The 17,474-nt window shown below is 38.7% G+C and overlaps 1 protein-coding gene across 1 annotated transcript; it reads left to right on the forward strand.

Moving 5' to 3' along the window:
* Nucleotides 1-1,075: 1,075 nt before the first annotated feature.
* On the forward strand, nucleotides 1,076-12,810 carry LOC133019240 (neuronal membrane glycoprotein M6-a-like). The gene is made up of 7 exons (XM_061085649.1): nucleotides 1,076-1,103; nucleotides 1,775-1,967; nucleotides 3,516-3,672; nucleotides 5,132-5,285; nucleotides 9,280-9,356; nucleotides 9,515-9,580; nucleotides 12,658-12,810. The coding sequence occupies exons 1-7, from the start codon at nucleotides 1,076-1,078 to the stop codon at nucleotides 12,808-12,810; spliced, it is 828 nt and encodes a 275-aa protein (XP_060941632.1).
* The last annotated feature ends 4,664 nt before the right edge of the window (nucleotides 12,811-17,474 follow it).

Raw genomic sequence — 17,474 nt, forward strand, 5'->3', positions numbered from 1 at the left:
AAGTTTAATAACAACAATTAGACAATTGAAGTTGAAATTATGAAGGAATTTCAGCTCTATATTGTGTCTTCTTTATATTTAAAATAATAATCAAACTGAGTGGAGATGTATGTTGTAGCCAAACAGCCGGCTGCTGTGTTTTATCACTGTGCAGTCCATGGGAGATTAAATATTACACTGAAAAAATAAATCATTAAATCAATGAATGTTTCGTAGCAATTTTGAAAGTAGTGGTGAAAAGGTAGCATTAATAATTCATGGAAAACAGCTTAGTGTGCCATTGACATGTGAATATGATGCCAGTATTTTGGGAGGACAGATATTTTTATGGAAAGCCGGTAGAAGTTTGGAGCTTACAGGACACAGACACATCATACCCAGCATAATTTCTTCCTGTTGAGCGGATTGCTGGTAGAGGTGTGGTTAACAAATCCTCTGTGCATTTAACCAGCACAATTGAAAAAGTGACTGTGATCATGCCACTCTGTACAGTGGTTGAGATTCAGGATTGTTTTGGATGACAATAAAATTTTGAAATAAAGTGCATTGTTTCATTTGACAGCATTGACCTTTGTTCGTGGTATACAATGTAATTCATTATAGCACACTTACTTATTTAAGAACAATTTAAAATTTCAGGTTTTATATATATTTTCAGCCTGGTGTGCTCAGCCAGATAATTTAGTTGATGCCTCTTATAAAAAGGTGTTATCTGCTCTGAGGGAAACTATCCTGATTTGCATTTGCATGTGAAAGCCTCCTCTAGGCATAGGAGCAGGGGGGTCACCTCACAACAGATATCAGGCTTGAAAACTGCAGGAAACAGGAGAGTTTCCTTTGCTGCCTGCAGATTGGTGTGAAAAGCTGTTAACCGAAAAATGCGCCCAACAATTTCCATGACACTTAATGACACAAATTCTTCTTTTCATGCAGTGTTTTTATCTGAAAATACAAGGAATGTCCACTATGTTTCATTTTCGCAGACAGGAACTTGAGAGTCACGTGACGTAAGTACAGGCCCATTCAAAACCATGGGAAGACAAAAATGTAGGTATTTGGCCTCTCAAATTGTGAGATGTATACGTTTTTCCAAGTGGACCAACGTAGGTACTATACGTTTTCTGATAAGACTGGGTAGCATGATGACATCCCAGCTGCCTGTGATAAGCGACACACCTGCCCAACATCAGAATATCTTTTTAATGCCCAAAAATATTTTTTTTCAAAAGTAGTATAGTAGTAGTAATAGTAATACAATATTGTGACTTGTTTTGGGGGATTCCACATCTGGAAGCACATAGAAAACTTGCAGCCAAACACTTCACGTGCTGAACAATTGAGTCGTTAGAAAAAGCCTGAGTTGCTGCTCACAGCCACTGCACAATTATTGTTTCACTGGCTCAAGAAAGTGAATGTTAATAAGAACATTATCTTTCTATAGTTTCAGTACCACTAATCATTAATAAAGCAACAATTAATTAATACACCTGCGGACACAGCTGAGACGCTTTGCAGCACTTTTCAGTTTGGCACTCTCAACTGAGCATTGAGTCTTTCGAGGCACAGTGGTGTTCCCCTTTCTGATACACGTCTCCTCCTTTGGTATCCTCTAAAAAATTTTTTTACATGGTTGTGTATACATTTAGACATTACTGGTCTTGGATGTTTCAGTTGAATTGATTTGATGAACTCGGAATTATCTTGTACAATCAGAGTTTCAGTCAGCGGCTGAATGTTAAAGACTACAACTGTGTGTGTTTTGTGTTTTTTTCAGGGTGTAAGGAGTGCTGTGAGCGATGTGTGGGCAGTCTGCCCTGGGCCTCTCTCATTGCCACCATTCTCCTCTACATGGGCGTGGCCTTGTTCTGTGGGTGTGGCCACGAGGCTTTGAGCGGCACTGTCAGCATTCTGCAGAACTATTTTGAAGTCATCAGAGCCCCGGGAGAAACACTGGATGTGTTTATGATGTAAGTGACTTGTAAGTGTTTTTAACCATCACTTCTTACACAGATCAAAGGGCCTCACCTGTGGGTTGTCTTGTTTTATCACTATCGCTTCAAACCTACCACGATCAGTATTACCAACACGATCGACAATCCACCATCATAATCCACCACCATAATGATCCATCACGACTATCCATCATCAGGATCCACAATCATAATCCACAATCCACCTTGATGATCCATAATCAGCTGCAACCATGATCACAATCCACCATCACGATATCTGATTCACAATCCACCATCATAATCTTTGGTCCATGATCACAATCTGTGATCCAGCATCACGATCCACGATGTGGCTACACACAATAAAGCACAAACACTCTGGGGGAAAAGTCAAGTCAGTTATGTATTGATGAGACATTAATGTGATAAAGAGGAATAAAAGGAAAGATAATATCCATGTGTTATGTGACCCTCAACATTCTAGACCTATAGCAGGATAACTAAGAGCAGGTCCAAGACAGACCTGGGGTCTCATTTATAACCGTTGCGTACTCACAAAACGGGGCCTGAAACGTGCGTACGCCACTTCTCACGCAAACATTGGGATTTATAAAAACAAACTTCACGGGAAAATGTGCGTATTTCCACGCAAACTCTGACTCATGCGCACAAACCTTTTGGAGACGGGAAAAGTGGCACCCAGGGCACAGAGTGCACAGGAGATCACTTACAAGAAATGAAGAAACTTTCCAAAATAATATCCTAGAGGAGGTGAGGATCCACTGATGTGAGGGAATCGGTCCGATGCTCTAAATAAATAAATATTGCCGTGACAGTGGTGCAGGGTTCTAAGTGATGTGTGCATGCGAATGGAAGGATGAGGAAGAAACAAGGGTTCAGAGATGTTTAATCAGCTGATATAGATTCTATTGATCTGTGATCTTTTTTTTTACTTCAGGCTTCGTTCCTTCTATCGTCTTCAGTCTCACACAGTGTGTTATCCACAGCAGCGGCAGAGTGTCAGTGTATAGTCTTTGTTAGTGACATCACTGCTGTCCCATAACATTGTTCTTCACCTCCACCTCACTAACAAACACCTTGATGTCATTGTCAGAAAGTTTTGCTTCCTCTTCTCATCGCTTGATGAGTAATGGTCATTGACCATTTATGGTTGAAAGTGGGCGTGTGGAGGGCGGATTTGGAGTCAGTTTTCAGGTGGACTGTGATTTATAAAGCGAACATTGCGTTTAGGTGTGCGTGCGCATGGTTTTATAAATCAGAATTTTCTTTTGCGTACGTACACTTTTAGTATGAATCCTACGCACTGTTTTATAAATGAGATCCCTGAACAGCTCTAACTATAAGCTTTATCAAAAAGGAAGGTTTTAAGCTAAATCTTAAACAAGGGTGTCAGCCTCCCAACACCCAAGATGATTCAACAGGAGAGGAGCTTGATAGCTGAAAGCTCTGGCTCCTACTTAACTCTGGAAAAGTAAGCCTGAATAAATACATAAAGACTCAGAGAGAGCTCAGAGTGTGTGTGTCTGTGTGTTCTCTCCACAGTATTGACATCCTGAAGTATACCATCTATGGCCTTGCAGCTGGATTCTTTGTATTTGGAGTCCTGTTACTCGTGGAGGGTTTTTTCACGACTGGAGCAATTAGGGATCTCTATGGAGAGTTCAAGATCACTGCCTGCGGACGCTGCCTGACTGCATTCGTAAGAACAATTAACAACTAATAGATTTCATGTTATACACTGATATTTATTTCAATTAATACTTTTAAGCAGGGTATAGACAGCAAGATGTTGCATGGTAAATGACAGTGATAGATGGTGTGGTTAGAGGGCAAGTTTGGTGATATCATCTTTTTCTTACTCTCACGAAATTACCCAAACAGTAACTATATTTGAAGTCATACAAAGCGTCTCCACTGTACAAAAATTACGTCAATTAACCTAGATATGGGTGAAGTTTTTGCTGGTGACATAATCTGGAACTAGTGTCTGCGCAGTAAGGATCGTGGAGCTGTGGTATGCAGATGTCTGACCAATCAGTAGTACGATTCAGCTGTCAATCACCACATTTTATCTTGTTTTTAATAGCATATTAAAAAAAATTAAAGCCATATTAAAATTAATATTAAACAGTTTTTAAGAAAACATTATTTACCTAATTGGAGTGGGGTTTCAGTCCTATCCTGCAGCCGGCCACCAGGGGGCGAACCAGACATTTTGGGTTCACTTTTAGGCAACCATTTTTATATACAGTCACTGACAAAGACCAAATCCAACGATAAATTGATCCTACTGATCAGTGTTTTGTGTAGGTCCACAGACGGATAATTTTATTTGTCCTTGTTAAAAAAAACATAAATGAGCCACATAATTGCATTGACTGAGCTGTTTCTTTATTATCATAAAAATTACCGCTTATTTTTGAACTGCACACATACTGCTTGCTGTTGCCTACTAAATGCAGTATTCTACATGTCACATTATCCTATTTATAAAATGATCTGGTAATCCTAATAAAAATGATATGTTTGATTAAATAAATTGCTGTCTATGTAAAACCTAACTTTAACTGATTTACGTGTAATTTATCAATCAAATCAATACATTTTAGAGCTCCACACTTGGAAATCCTTGTTCATGCCTCCACATAAGCCTTCCTTAACAGCAAAATATTTCCACTACTAAATCTCACAGTGAGGAAAATTCAATATTTCTTTCAAAATTAAAAGAACTTGTAGCTGTGGTCTCAATGACATGATAATGTACAGCTCTTCTCATGCGGAAGCAAGGTCAATGAAATTCAAATTTCACCAAGTTTAAAGAGGAATATGATAGTGTTCTAGTTTTTATGGCCTTGTGGATGTGACTAAGAGAGAGCTCCAGGTGAACCAGGGAGTTGGCACAGCTGAGACTGATTGTCCAATCAACCATTTTGTATAGGCCATATTCACAAATCACAATTAGTTTAATAGAGCTTAACAAAGTGCGACATCCTCTGCCCTTAACCCTCAACAAGAGTAAGGGAAAACTACCCCAAAAAACCCTGGGGGGGGGGGGGGGAGGGGGGGGGTTGTAGAAAGCATAAATATCCTGTTGGGGACCTTAATTTGAGGACCCCCTAATCCCCCCAACTACATTATCTGTGATGGTGTGTTTGCAGCTCATGTTCCTGGCCTACCTGTTCTTCCTGGTGTGTCTTGGAGTGACAGCATTCACCAGCCTGCCAGTCTTCATGTATTTCAACGTTTGGTCCATGTGTCAGAACACCAGCTTGCTGGAGGGAGCCAACCTCTGCCTGGACCTGCGTCAGTTCGGTAAGTGCCATTATGTCAGGAATGATCACTGATTTGGCATATCTGCCCTATAAAGCTGTTGTTCTAGTCACTGAAATTGTTGCCATCTTGACTTTGTGTTGATTTATATTTGTTTATTTAAAACAGGGACAGTGTACATAACATATTGATGACCAGATAAAGCACTGTGCACATGTTTATGTGTGATCCCTTAGTATATATAATGGACATAAAACAATAAAACATGATAATTTCACATCACAGAAACACCTGATCAACAGTATTTATACATTCAAAGAGGCCTTATCGGACCTTTGGGAGAACATCCATTATAACTTCCATTTAAACTGATCAAAACTAGTACAACAATATAAATACTGATCATAAACAGAACATTTTCCAATTAAAATAAGTTATATTAAACAAAAAAATGGATCGTTGCATTCCAGTTAAGCAGATCTGTTAAAGGCAAAGGCAGAATAAGTCAGACGTGGTTATATCAATGGCGGTCTTTACTTACAGTCTGTATGTTATAATCTAAGATTTAATTCAAATATAAAATCCCTCCAACATTGCCATGGCTGTCTCTATACAGGCTGTTGCAATTTCTGATGCCAATGGGGTTTTCCACACACAGCCAAAGACAGACTTGTTGCTTTACACCAGGGGTCACTTACAGGCGGACCGAGGTCTGGGTCCGAACCCAGAAGCCATCCCATACGGACCCGGACCTACAGCCAAAACAGAAGGTTATGATTTAAAACCTGACGGGGCGCTTCTATTTGTAACCTGCGCAGCTTTTGTAGTCGTTAAGGTAGGGGTTTAGCGGATGAGGAAACGCACAGATCAATTGCATGCGAGTTAAGCCATCCCACGTGATACTACTCAGCCAATGAAGTCTGTGCATTCCAGGCGAAAAACATTGCGCCTCTACAATGCAGACAGATGAGAGAGTTAGAGGCAATTTACAAACGAAAATACGGTAGAAAGAAAAAGAAAGATAGTTATACAGGAAGAGGAAACACGGGGAGAGATACAGAGGATTTTTGGCGCTCTCCAAAAAAAGAGAAGTGGAAAGCGCAAATAGAGCATTTAATCCGGAATGGACAGACTAATTTCTGTTCATACTTCCCACTGGGAGCACTAAACCTGTGTTTCTCATATGTTCAGAAACTGTGGCACTTATTAAAAGTGCCAATGTGAAACGCCATTATGAGACAAAACATAAAGGTTTTGAACAAACATACCCACTTGAATCTGAACGGAGATCACAGAAAATAAGTGGTCAGTATGACCAGTTCCCCAGGATCCTGAGCCACTCATTCACTGCCCAACAATGTGCTCATGAGTGTTCCCTTTAGAGTTGCTTGGATTTTGGGTCAACACAAAAAGCCATTTACTGATGGAGGGGTTGTCAAATGCATGAGTGCAGTTGCTGAAACTCTTCTTGAGGGAAAATAAAAACAAGAGCTTTGTGATCAAATAAAGCAAATCCCCATGTCAGCATCATCTGCCACAAAGAAAAGTGAAATATTTACTGAGAATGTGCTAACCCAGCTGGATGAAGCCATGCATAAGGCACCATGTGTAGGCTTAGCTGTGGATGACTGTCCACTGACTGGTTTCAATAACCACAGATGGAGCCCCTGCTATGATAGGGAGAGAGAAAGGAGCTGTAGCAAGACTGAAAGAGGACAATCCTGAGCTCATAGCTTACCGTTGCATCATTCATCAATCTGTCCTCTGCGCCAGATGTGCATGCTGAGGTGATGAATACAATGATGAAAGTGGGGAGTGGGATATAAGAGGGGAATTCATTATAAAACTGTTCAATTGTTATCATCTGTGAAATTGGTTGAGACTGTTAAGTCAAGTTGCAAATTTTTTTATTTTATCTTATTTTGAAATGCAGTCCTACTTTTATTTACTTAATGAGAGAACATTATACATATCTGCAATCATACATACACTCCTGATCAAAATCTTAAGACCAGTTAAAAAATTGCATGAATTTGCATTTTGGATCTTAGGAAGGTTCTAAGTAGAGCTTCAAAATGCAAAAAGAAGAAATGGGAACAAGAGACCAAAAGTTGTGAGCAGGCAATTTATTGAAAACAACAAACTCTGAGTCACATCCACAAGGCCATAAAAACTGGAACACTATCATATTCCTCTTTAAACTTGGTGAAATTTGAAGTTCATTGACCTTGCTTCCGCATGAGAAGAGCTGTACATTATCATGTCATTGAGACCACAGCTACAAGTTATTTTAATTATGAAAGAAATATTGAATTTTCCTCACTGTGAGATTTAGTAGTGGAAATATTTTGCTGTTAAGGAAGGCTTCTGTGGAGGCATGAACAAGGATTTCCAACTGTGGAGCTACTTAACAGGTTAAGCCATATGAGACAAATTGTGATTTGTGAATATGGGCTACACAAATTAGAATTGATTGATTGATTGATTAATTGATAGATTGATGGAGACTGGGAGCAACCTTTTGTTGTGGTTATCTAGATATCCGGTGGTATCGGTGTGGATCAATCAATCGATCAATCAATCAATCAAATTATATTTGTATAGGCCATATTCACAAATCACAATTTGTCTAATAGGGCTTTAACAAGGTGTGACATCCTCTGCCTTTAACCCTCGACAAGAGTAAGGAAAAACAAAAAAAAATTATGAGATGCATATATTTTGTTCTCAGTTGTGGATTTTCAGGGATTAGGCAGATGGAACTGTGATGTGGGTCCTGTACCAGAAAGCGAGTTAAACATACAGAGGATATCTGGCTGAACATAACCTGAAAAACAGTCAGGCAAAGTAGTCACACGACACTGGATATCAACTTGATAAGTAAAACCAGGTTTTCCTGGGTAAATGAGTAAGTAACAGGTGCACTTAAAACCCTGTTGGAGAATATGTAATTTTCTATTTGTCTGTAAAAGAACAATAACTCACTTCTTAAATGTGTCTGGATTTCTGCTTTTCAACAGGGTCTCCAGGTTCCCCACATAAAACCAACAATCACAGTGGGAGGCGTTTTATTGTGTGTCTGTAAGCACTGCCCTCTGCAGTACAAACATAAAAACTACAAATGGGCCTCTGTAAGCAAACTGATTTTTCATGGGCAGCAATCACAAACATTTCCCTCAAAAGAAAATAGCTGGCTCATTAAGGCTTGGATTCTACACTCCCAACTGAAGCACAAGGGGGCCATTCTCCCAGTTGAATGCTCTTTCATCACCATTAAAGGGATAGTTCACCCAGTAATGAAAATTCACTCATTTGCCAATGGGTTTGTGAAGTGTTTGAGTCCACAAAACACGTTTGGAGTTTCATGGGTAAACTGAATTGACAGCCAAATCAAATACAATTGAAGAAATTAGTGAACTATCTTCGGACGTAAAAAAACAACAGAACCATACTCCATGAGTGGTGTCACATGAGTGTCCGGAATCCCCGCGATTAGAATTCGACTTGAAACTGCCTCATTTATACAAAGTTTTAATCCTACGATGTGCATTCAGTCATACCGTCGGAAATAATGTTAGTTTAGCCCCTTCTGGTGGACTTTTAAGCTTGAAACACGATGGAAATTACCTAGTTTCGAGTCACCTATGAATGTAGGCTTATGGACAGTTTAATGACACAAAACGAGCAGTATGGAGGCATGCTATCTTTTTTCTGTTTTATTATGTCTGAAGATAGGTTACTGATGTCTTCAATTGTATTGGATTTGGCTGCAACACTGTTTACCCCTGAACCTCCAAAAGTGTTTTGTGGACTCACCCACCACTCCATCAGCATATGCTTGAGTAGATAATGATTGAATTTTAATTTCTTTGTGAACTCTCCCTTTAATGTCATAGATGGATGCAAGCCAATAGACAGTTTGTGCCAATTATATATTTTTTTTTTGTTAAGTAGCTGTGGCCATCCTTGAGGAAAGATGGTCACAGTTTGTGCTGATAATATCATTTTTATTTTTTTATTTTCTTATTTTCTTAAGGAGCAGTGACCATCTCTGAGGAGAAGAAGGTGTGTACAGGATCTGAAAAGTTCTCCAAGATGTGTGAATCTAATGAGGTAAGAGAGCACTGGGAGATATCAGGCAGGGTCCTGCTGTTTTCTCTTTCCTCTAGCTTTGTATTTGATGTAATTTAGATGAAAATATCATGGTTTGTGACTTCTCAAACTCAAATTAATTTACATTTGGAATGACAGCTGTATTGTGTGTTTTGCAGCTGGACTTGACCTTCCATCTGTTTGTTTGCGCCCTGGCAGGAGCAGGAGCTGCTGTCATTGCCATGGTGAGAATCAGAACTTATTGGCAATAATTGGTATACCCTCCAACTTGTGGGTAACGCTTACAGTAGGAAACATATGACCACAAATTATAAAAAATGAATGGAAAGGCCTCGCCACCTAAAGAGAGACAGAGAGAGAAGGGCAGAGCAATTCTAAGCGTGTGTGTGTGTACACTAATACAGAAGATGAGTCACAATGCTGTTCAGATATATGAGGTGTGGAAAGGATAAGTCCTGTCAGATATAGCCTACAAAACCACATGCATACTTCCTTATCCATTAAATTTCTCAACCTGCTTATCCTACTTAGACTCAAGGGGTTGGACTCTGTCTCCCCCACAGTTCCCTTTGAGTCAGAAAAGTCTGCAGCCTTGAAAAGTGAATGGTATGTGGGATGCAGGCACGTGCACAGACATTTTGGGGGGCAGGTGCTCAAACCAAAAAAAAGGGCACCCATCGCCAAAATTATTCATGAAATTAAAAATAATAATAAATAAATAAAAAACACAGTAAGATTATTTCAACTTATGTATTTATTTTTGTTAACAAACTAACTAAAATTATCAATTTGAATAAATAAATGAATAACAGGCAAAAACAGACAAAACAAGGCCATATTGAATAACCAAATAATATGTTAGGGTTAGTGATGTGATGGGCTCCTCTGGACCAGGTAGGGTTATTGATACTCCCTCATTTGTTTTACTAGTTGATGGCCTGATCCAATATAAAAGAGAGCTGCTACCCTGAGCTGCTTGTTGCAGTTCCCTGTCCTTCTGCTTTTGGAGTCTGTCTTTTCTTGGCATTATGCTGCAAATTTTGTTAATGAGATAAATCAATGTTGTGCATAATTATCAAGAGTGACTTACATAATCTCTATAAAGCTGACAACACATTACACGCACGTTTTTTTTATTACTGTCTTCTGACAGAGTTGAAGCATAAGCAGCATTACACTAATAATTATACCACGATATACCTCACCAGACTGTCATGTAGCTCAACTTAAGACCTACCTTTCATTTCAATAATTACGATTTTAAATGAAACAAAACTAGTGAACTTGTCTAATTTGTAGACCAGTAAAACTGCCCTTAAATTCATTCTGTCTGCCTGTCTGTCTGTCTGTCTGTCTGCCTGCCTGTCTCTCTGTCTGCCTGCCTGCCTGTCTGTCTGTCTGTCTCTCTGCCTGTCTGTCTGTCTGTCTGTCTGTCTGTCTGTCTGTCTGTCTGTCTGTCTGTCTGTCTGTCTGTCTGTCTGTCTGTCTGTCTGTCTGTCTGTCTGTCTGTCTGTCTGTCTGTCTGTCTGTCTGTCTGTCTGTCTGTCTGTCTGTCTGTCTGTCTGTCTGTCTGTCTGTCTGTCTGTCTGTCTGTCTGTCTGTCTGTCTGTCTGTCTGTCTGTCTGTCTGTCTGCCTGCCTGCCTGCCTGCCTGCCTGCCTGCCTGTCTGTCTGTCTGTCTGTCTGTCTGTCTGTCTGTCTGTCTGTCTCTCTGTCTGCCTACCTGTCTGTCTATCTGCGGAGTTTCACGGAGTTTTTTGTTTGTTTATTTTTTAATGAAACGTCGGACCAGTTGCGACGTAATGTTTTCAGCGCTAATGTTGTGGTTAATTTATCACCAAACAACGTCAGGGGATTGCACACACAGCGTCATTACCTGTTTGTCTGATGCTGCGGGTCAGAGCAGAAGCGGCTGCAGCCGTTTGGCCCTCAGCGCTGTATGAGGAGGAAGAGGAGGAGGAGGAGGGAGGGGGAGGGAGGGGCCAGCAGGGGCTCGTGAGCGCCGTGGAGCATGTCGGGGCGAAATTCTCACAAGAACTCAAATAAATGCCCCGTCAGACATCAAAACACATTTGAGGGGAATTGATGACAAAGAGAGTAATTTTTATTCTTAAATATTGATGAATGAGGAAAAAATTGGGCTCCAGCAGAAGGGCACTTTTCTCATCCAGGGCAAAAGGGCTGGTGCTTGAGCACCACTAGGGGTCTATCTGTGCACGTGCCTGGTGGGATGTCTTATTTGATATAGATTGAACGTGACTATGTATATCTATACTGTTTACAGTACATGAAAATCAGTTTTTGCAACAAGCAGGAGTGGAGAGACCACGTAAGATGGTGTCCTCATCATGGGTCTGTCAGAGACAATTGTATTCAGCACATTATTTGATCTGCTGCTGTTGTCTCAAACTGTTCTCAGAAATCATTACTGATTTTTTTCCTAAACTTTTTCCAAATACGACATTCATCCACCACTAGTTTTGAGAAAATAATAATAATATTAGATAAAGAACATATATTCTATTTCTATTTACAGTTTTTCTTGATTGCTTAGGCACGATTTTTAAAACAGGGCCCAGTTTTTCAAAACACTACACACAATTAGCACAACCACACAGCCAATTAGCAGAACATTTCAGATCCTTTGCAAAATTAAACACTCTTGCAAAAACTGTACACTAACTTATAAAAAACACATTTCGTCACCATATGAAACACACACGTTTCATATGACTTAATTCTGTTTGAACCAGTAACACACTGCTGTTGCAAACCTAAAAATCTTTTAGCAATTCTACTTCTCAGTGATTAGAATACGGTAAGTGAAGTACACAGAGAAAGTACAAATAAACAATAAATTCACCAAACACTACACAAGATGCTGCAGACTGATGAAAATCTAATTTATTCTCTCCATATACAAGTTGTATATGGAGAGAATATACAAGTTGTAAACACAGCGTCAATCAAGGATACATTAATCTACATTGGGTTTCAAGATATTTTTAATTTACAGTGTTGAGAGTGATGTCCAGTGCCACAGACAAAACCAGAACTGCAGTCTCATGTCTCCAAAATGTAAATGTGCCATATTTAGTTATGCAGGCTATTATTCATCTGCAGCTATTAAAACAAATCCAGGTTGAAGTTCAATGGTAGTTGCCTCAACCAATAGGCTACAATGGTTGCCCCATACAAACTGCGGATGTCTGTTTGCACTGTTGTAAAGTGTATGTAGTAAAGTGCACCTGGTTTGCTCCATGTGTACTATTTTTAACGTTTACCCTGACTTTTCCTCTCAGGTCCATTTCCTGATGGCTCTAGCTGCTAACTGGGGCTACCTGAAGGACACCAGCCGGATGCAGAAGTACGAGGACATCAAGTCGAAGGAGGAACAGGAGCTGCATGACATCCATTCCACACGCTCAAAAGAACGCCTTAATGCCTACACATAAACATCCCTGTCAGACACACACTGAGGATGATGCATGCAAACATAGGCACTCTCACACACACAAACACAAAGGGCATGATACAAGCCTAAGTCAATCAGAGATATATAATATATACATAGGTGAAAAAGACCACAAAAACATGTGTTCAGACACAGATACAGAAACAAGTTGGAAGACTTTAACAAACAAATTATAACTTGCCACTAACACCAATCTCATCCTCATGTCAGAAGTAGATCATTGGCTCTGGGGGTCTATGTGAGTTTGTATATTTTTCAACACAAAATAAAAACAAAATGAGGAGGAGGAGAATAAAAACACTTTTTATACTTTTAATTTGGTCCCTGTTTTCCTGAATCATCTGATCAAATTACCCTGAGTTTGAATTTGCCATGGTTTTTTTAAAATTATTTAAAGATTTTAAATATTTTAGTAAAAGGTTGTTCATTAGTTTGTGGCAGCACACTGCACCATTGCTCAGCATGCAAAACAGCTGTCACAGAAACATATCATAGAAATGGAACGAGCTGTTAGCAAAACACACAAAGGCCAACTATCTACAGCAGTTATGCGCATGAGTCTGGTGTCAATGACCTCATTATATAATATGGGAGCCACTCCTGCTCAACAGCCTTGAACTTGCCGTACACCGGACATGGTATCACTCTCTCTCTTTCGCTCTCTCACACACACACACACACTAACACAGATGTGGCTAAATGGTCGGTGCTTTGCAGGTAGTGTTGTATGGTGGTGTCATGCTGTGTTGCACAACTAAATGATGACTGGTATTGCAGATAGGTGTGGGCCTTGAGGAATCATGTACCCCCTTGTTACAAATAGGATGCTAACTTTTCCTACCCTTTGCCCTTTTCCCTACTTTTTCATCCAACCTAACCATTTTTATCCTATGCATCACCTCCTCATCTTGAGTCCACATACAATAATTGTTCTACATACGTGTTCCACATACTGAAGACAGCATGTCACACAAGTAGTTGATTTTTGAAATTAAATTATTTTCTGAATTCTGAAATTTTTAAGCAGGTGGGTTATTGTGATAATGATAATTAGACCAATTATGGACAGATAAAGTACCCGGATGATCATTCTTCATTTCAGTGGTTCTGCAAGAGCCCCTGTTATTTTCCTCTTTATTTAGTTGAGCCCTAATCTAAACAAAATGTACTTGTCATTTAATTTTTCAAGAATATCTGATGCTAATGTGACAAACACTGGTGAACTGAACAGATGGTTACTGTGACTTCTGGGTGGTGTCTTGGTTGTGTCTTTACTAAAGGTTCAGCATTTGAGTTTATGGTTTTTGGTCTCAGCAGGTTTCGGTTTAAAGATAGAGGATCTTTCCAAAAAGCATTTTCAGGAGCACCTTTTTGTACCAACATGTGAGGAGTTTGGTTGAGTTTCAGGAGTTGGTTTGATACCAAAATGGATGTGATGGGAGGCAGTGGTGGGAACAGGTAGAAGGAGATGAACTCAGCAGTAGCTACTGTGACTCCATTGGAGTAGTATTGTTCGTAATGAAGTCCAAAATGAATGATTCTTAAAAAACTCTTTATATAATAAATTTATGGTTTCCAGTTTAGGCTTTACAATGTATTACTTTTGGATGAGCATACGTTTGTGGATTTTTCTATGAATCTGCAAAGATTGGATTTTTAAAACTGTCATAGTTCTAACTGGAATATTGTTTTGAAATTACACTTAGACTTGTTTCAACCTTTAGTTATGATACCAAAACGTTATTATATTGGTCCTTCTGGAGGGATACATTTTTTTGTAAGCGCAAAAGTGAGATTAGAAAATATATCCCACATTTTTTGCAGGGGCTTCATTTGTATTAAATATAAAATTGAATTGACCCAGCCATTAGAATACGATGATGTTTGTGTTGTCCTGGTTGTAACTGTGAAGGAAAGAGGTGATTCTATATCTGCCAGTAGAGATGAAAATGAGAGATTATTCATTGTGTCTGCAGAAGGATTCCTGAACGAATGATGAAGATGGTGAAGACTGGTTTAATTTGATGAATATACCAACACACATATACCACACAGACAGATGCATTACTCTAATCTTTGAAATTGTTTAAATGTGAAACCATTTATTTAGAAATTTAAATGTGTTTTTAATTTGTGTTACGTCATTTTTTAAAAGTGCAGTATCAAGCACTGTACCCAAATTGACTCTGTATAAAGATATATAGATATGTGCAACAGTTGAGTGGAAATGTCAAGATAATGATTTCCTACTGGTCCGGAGTCTCGAGGGGGGTGATCCGTTGCCTGATGTCCTGAGCTTCTTCTTTCTACGAAATCTGAATTAACACACAGAGGAATTGTATTTGCCTACTGTGCAACACAGCAGTAGCTGTAGTACATAAAAAACTATTTACACAGAAAACAGATGGGTGTGCTGCAGATTATCAAGTTCTGGGCCTCTGCGAGATGATTTTCTTATGGTATATTATTTCAGCTTAGTTTATTAGCTGAAATGGCTCTGATACAATTTCAATATATTTTCACAGTAATTACTAACAGTTCAGTATCATGAATAGACTAGATAGAATATAACATTTGTCTGTTAACCTGTTAGTTTTCATAGAGACAGAAAGTCAAATAATCCATCCAAAAAGGCACTGAAGACATTTTTTACAAACCCCATGGAATCAAATTTCTTCCAGTATGAAAATGGTACAACAGACTTCAAATACAGTTCTTTGTGTACCAATAACATTTGAAAAATGTGTACTACCGGGATAGAATACTACTCCTTCAGACTCGTGGCCTGTTCAGGGGTTTCTTGGCTGCGTACAGTCAGTATTTTTAAGGGTTGTACAGTAACGGTATTCTATTCTTTATTCTTTTTATTGCCTGACAATGGATGTCATGTCAGTGTTTTTAACATTAGATAAAAGAAAATAATGTTTTTTGTGCACTTATTGACCATTGTGAGCTCTCTCTCTCTCTCTCTCTCTCTCTCTCTCTCTCTCTCTCGTTCTTGGTGTGTAAGTGCATTGTGGTCCCCACTGTGGGACCTTTGTGTAGTCTTGCAGCATTGGTAATAACCTGAATTACCTAAATAAAGATGAAAATGAATGCATAGATAATAAAGAAGATAATATTGTACTAGATTGAAAAAAAAGAAAAGAAAATCTAGTTGTTGTTTGTGGCATGGTTATGCATTCAATGGTCATCATTTTATGATTAAAACAAAAATACTGGCACTGTTCTGCTGTTTGTTTCAACATTTTCAGTGTGAAGTTTTGCTGTTTCCTCTTGATAATGGCGTTGCTAAGATTGTTTGCTTATTCCTTTGTTTTCCACCAGAGCAATATATTGTAGCAATTTGCCAGAAATCTATTCCCATAAATCGCTGGCATACAAATGCATGAATCACCTAGTATTGCAAGTCCTAAGGATATGATCACGTTATTAGTGTTTATGCTAATAAAACTGATTTGCAAACATGGTATAATATGTTTCTCTGGCAACCCATTGTCCTTTACTCATCTGTGATTTGACATTGCATGTTTATTAAAGTTTCACTGATGCATAAGTAATAGCTTCAAATAATAAGCAACTAGCGTAGTCAGCACAGTTCAAATATCTAGAGCCCTTTATGTAACAGACGTTAATGAGGCACAAATTATCATTCAAGCTAGTTGTAAAGTAAATTTAACAAAAAAATATTGACCTAAGCAGTTGGAGCAGAACACAGTGTGATATTTACCAGAAGTCACTGTGGCCTAAATGTAGCCAAATCACCAAACATAAATGATTTACTTCTTGAAGAAGATTCAACTACTGTTTAAACCAGTAAGAGAATGTGAGCTACTCTTATTTTCTTACTTTCTTTATCCTTAACCCTGTAGTCCACGTCTCTTTGTAAAGATGAAAATATGTATTGAAATGTAGTAATCCTGAGACTTTCTTGTCTACCTGCTGATCACAGCTGAGAATGGACCAACCTTAACATTCCATGATCCTGACCACAAATCCATTTAATTCAGAAAAACTGGCCACTGTCAGTGAGATAAAGCACGCAAAATCAGACCTTCTGTGCAACAACAGCTCAGCTGGTTATCACAGGATGAAAAGTCAGATTCTCTTTACCTGAACTAAGTCCTTTCTTGTTCATTGTGAACTGAATCACAAACCTAAAAGTAGATGATGCCGTGGTTTGTGACCTTATACTGATCATCATGTTTTTCTATCGTTGCATTATGCCAGTTTGGACATTTTGGACATAGGGAGTAGAGTTTTTATGTCTCTAAATGATATTCAAGACTTTTTGTACTTCACTCTGGTTGTTTAGTAGCAGACTTTATCTTTTTCACTCCTTCAATTTTGTACATATCTGTGCCAACAGCTTGGGCAAACAGTGTCTTTTTTATTTGTATAGACATTAACTTGCTTGCATATATAAATAAAACAAAATAATACACTTGTGTACTTGTTAATAATGTAATAGTGAGTTTTTGTCTTCATTTCACTTAAAAGCACTGTCACACTGCTGATAACATGAATATTGAAAAAAACATTATCTATGACAACATGCCAGCACAAATACTACCAGTTTAGAAGAATACGCACACACACACACATTGGTGAAAATCTAAAAACCTGTAAATGGCTTCTTCTTTG

The sequence above is a fragment of the Limanda limanda genome, chromosome 2 (genome assembly GCF_963576545.1).
Source record: "Limanda limanda chromosome 2, fLimLim1.1, whole genome shotgun sequence".
NCBI lineage: Eukaryota > Metazoa > Chordata > Actinopteri > Pleuronectiformes > Pleuronectidae > Limanda > Limanda limanda.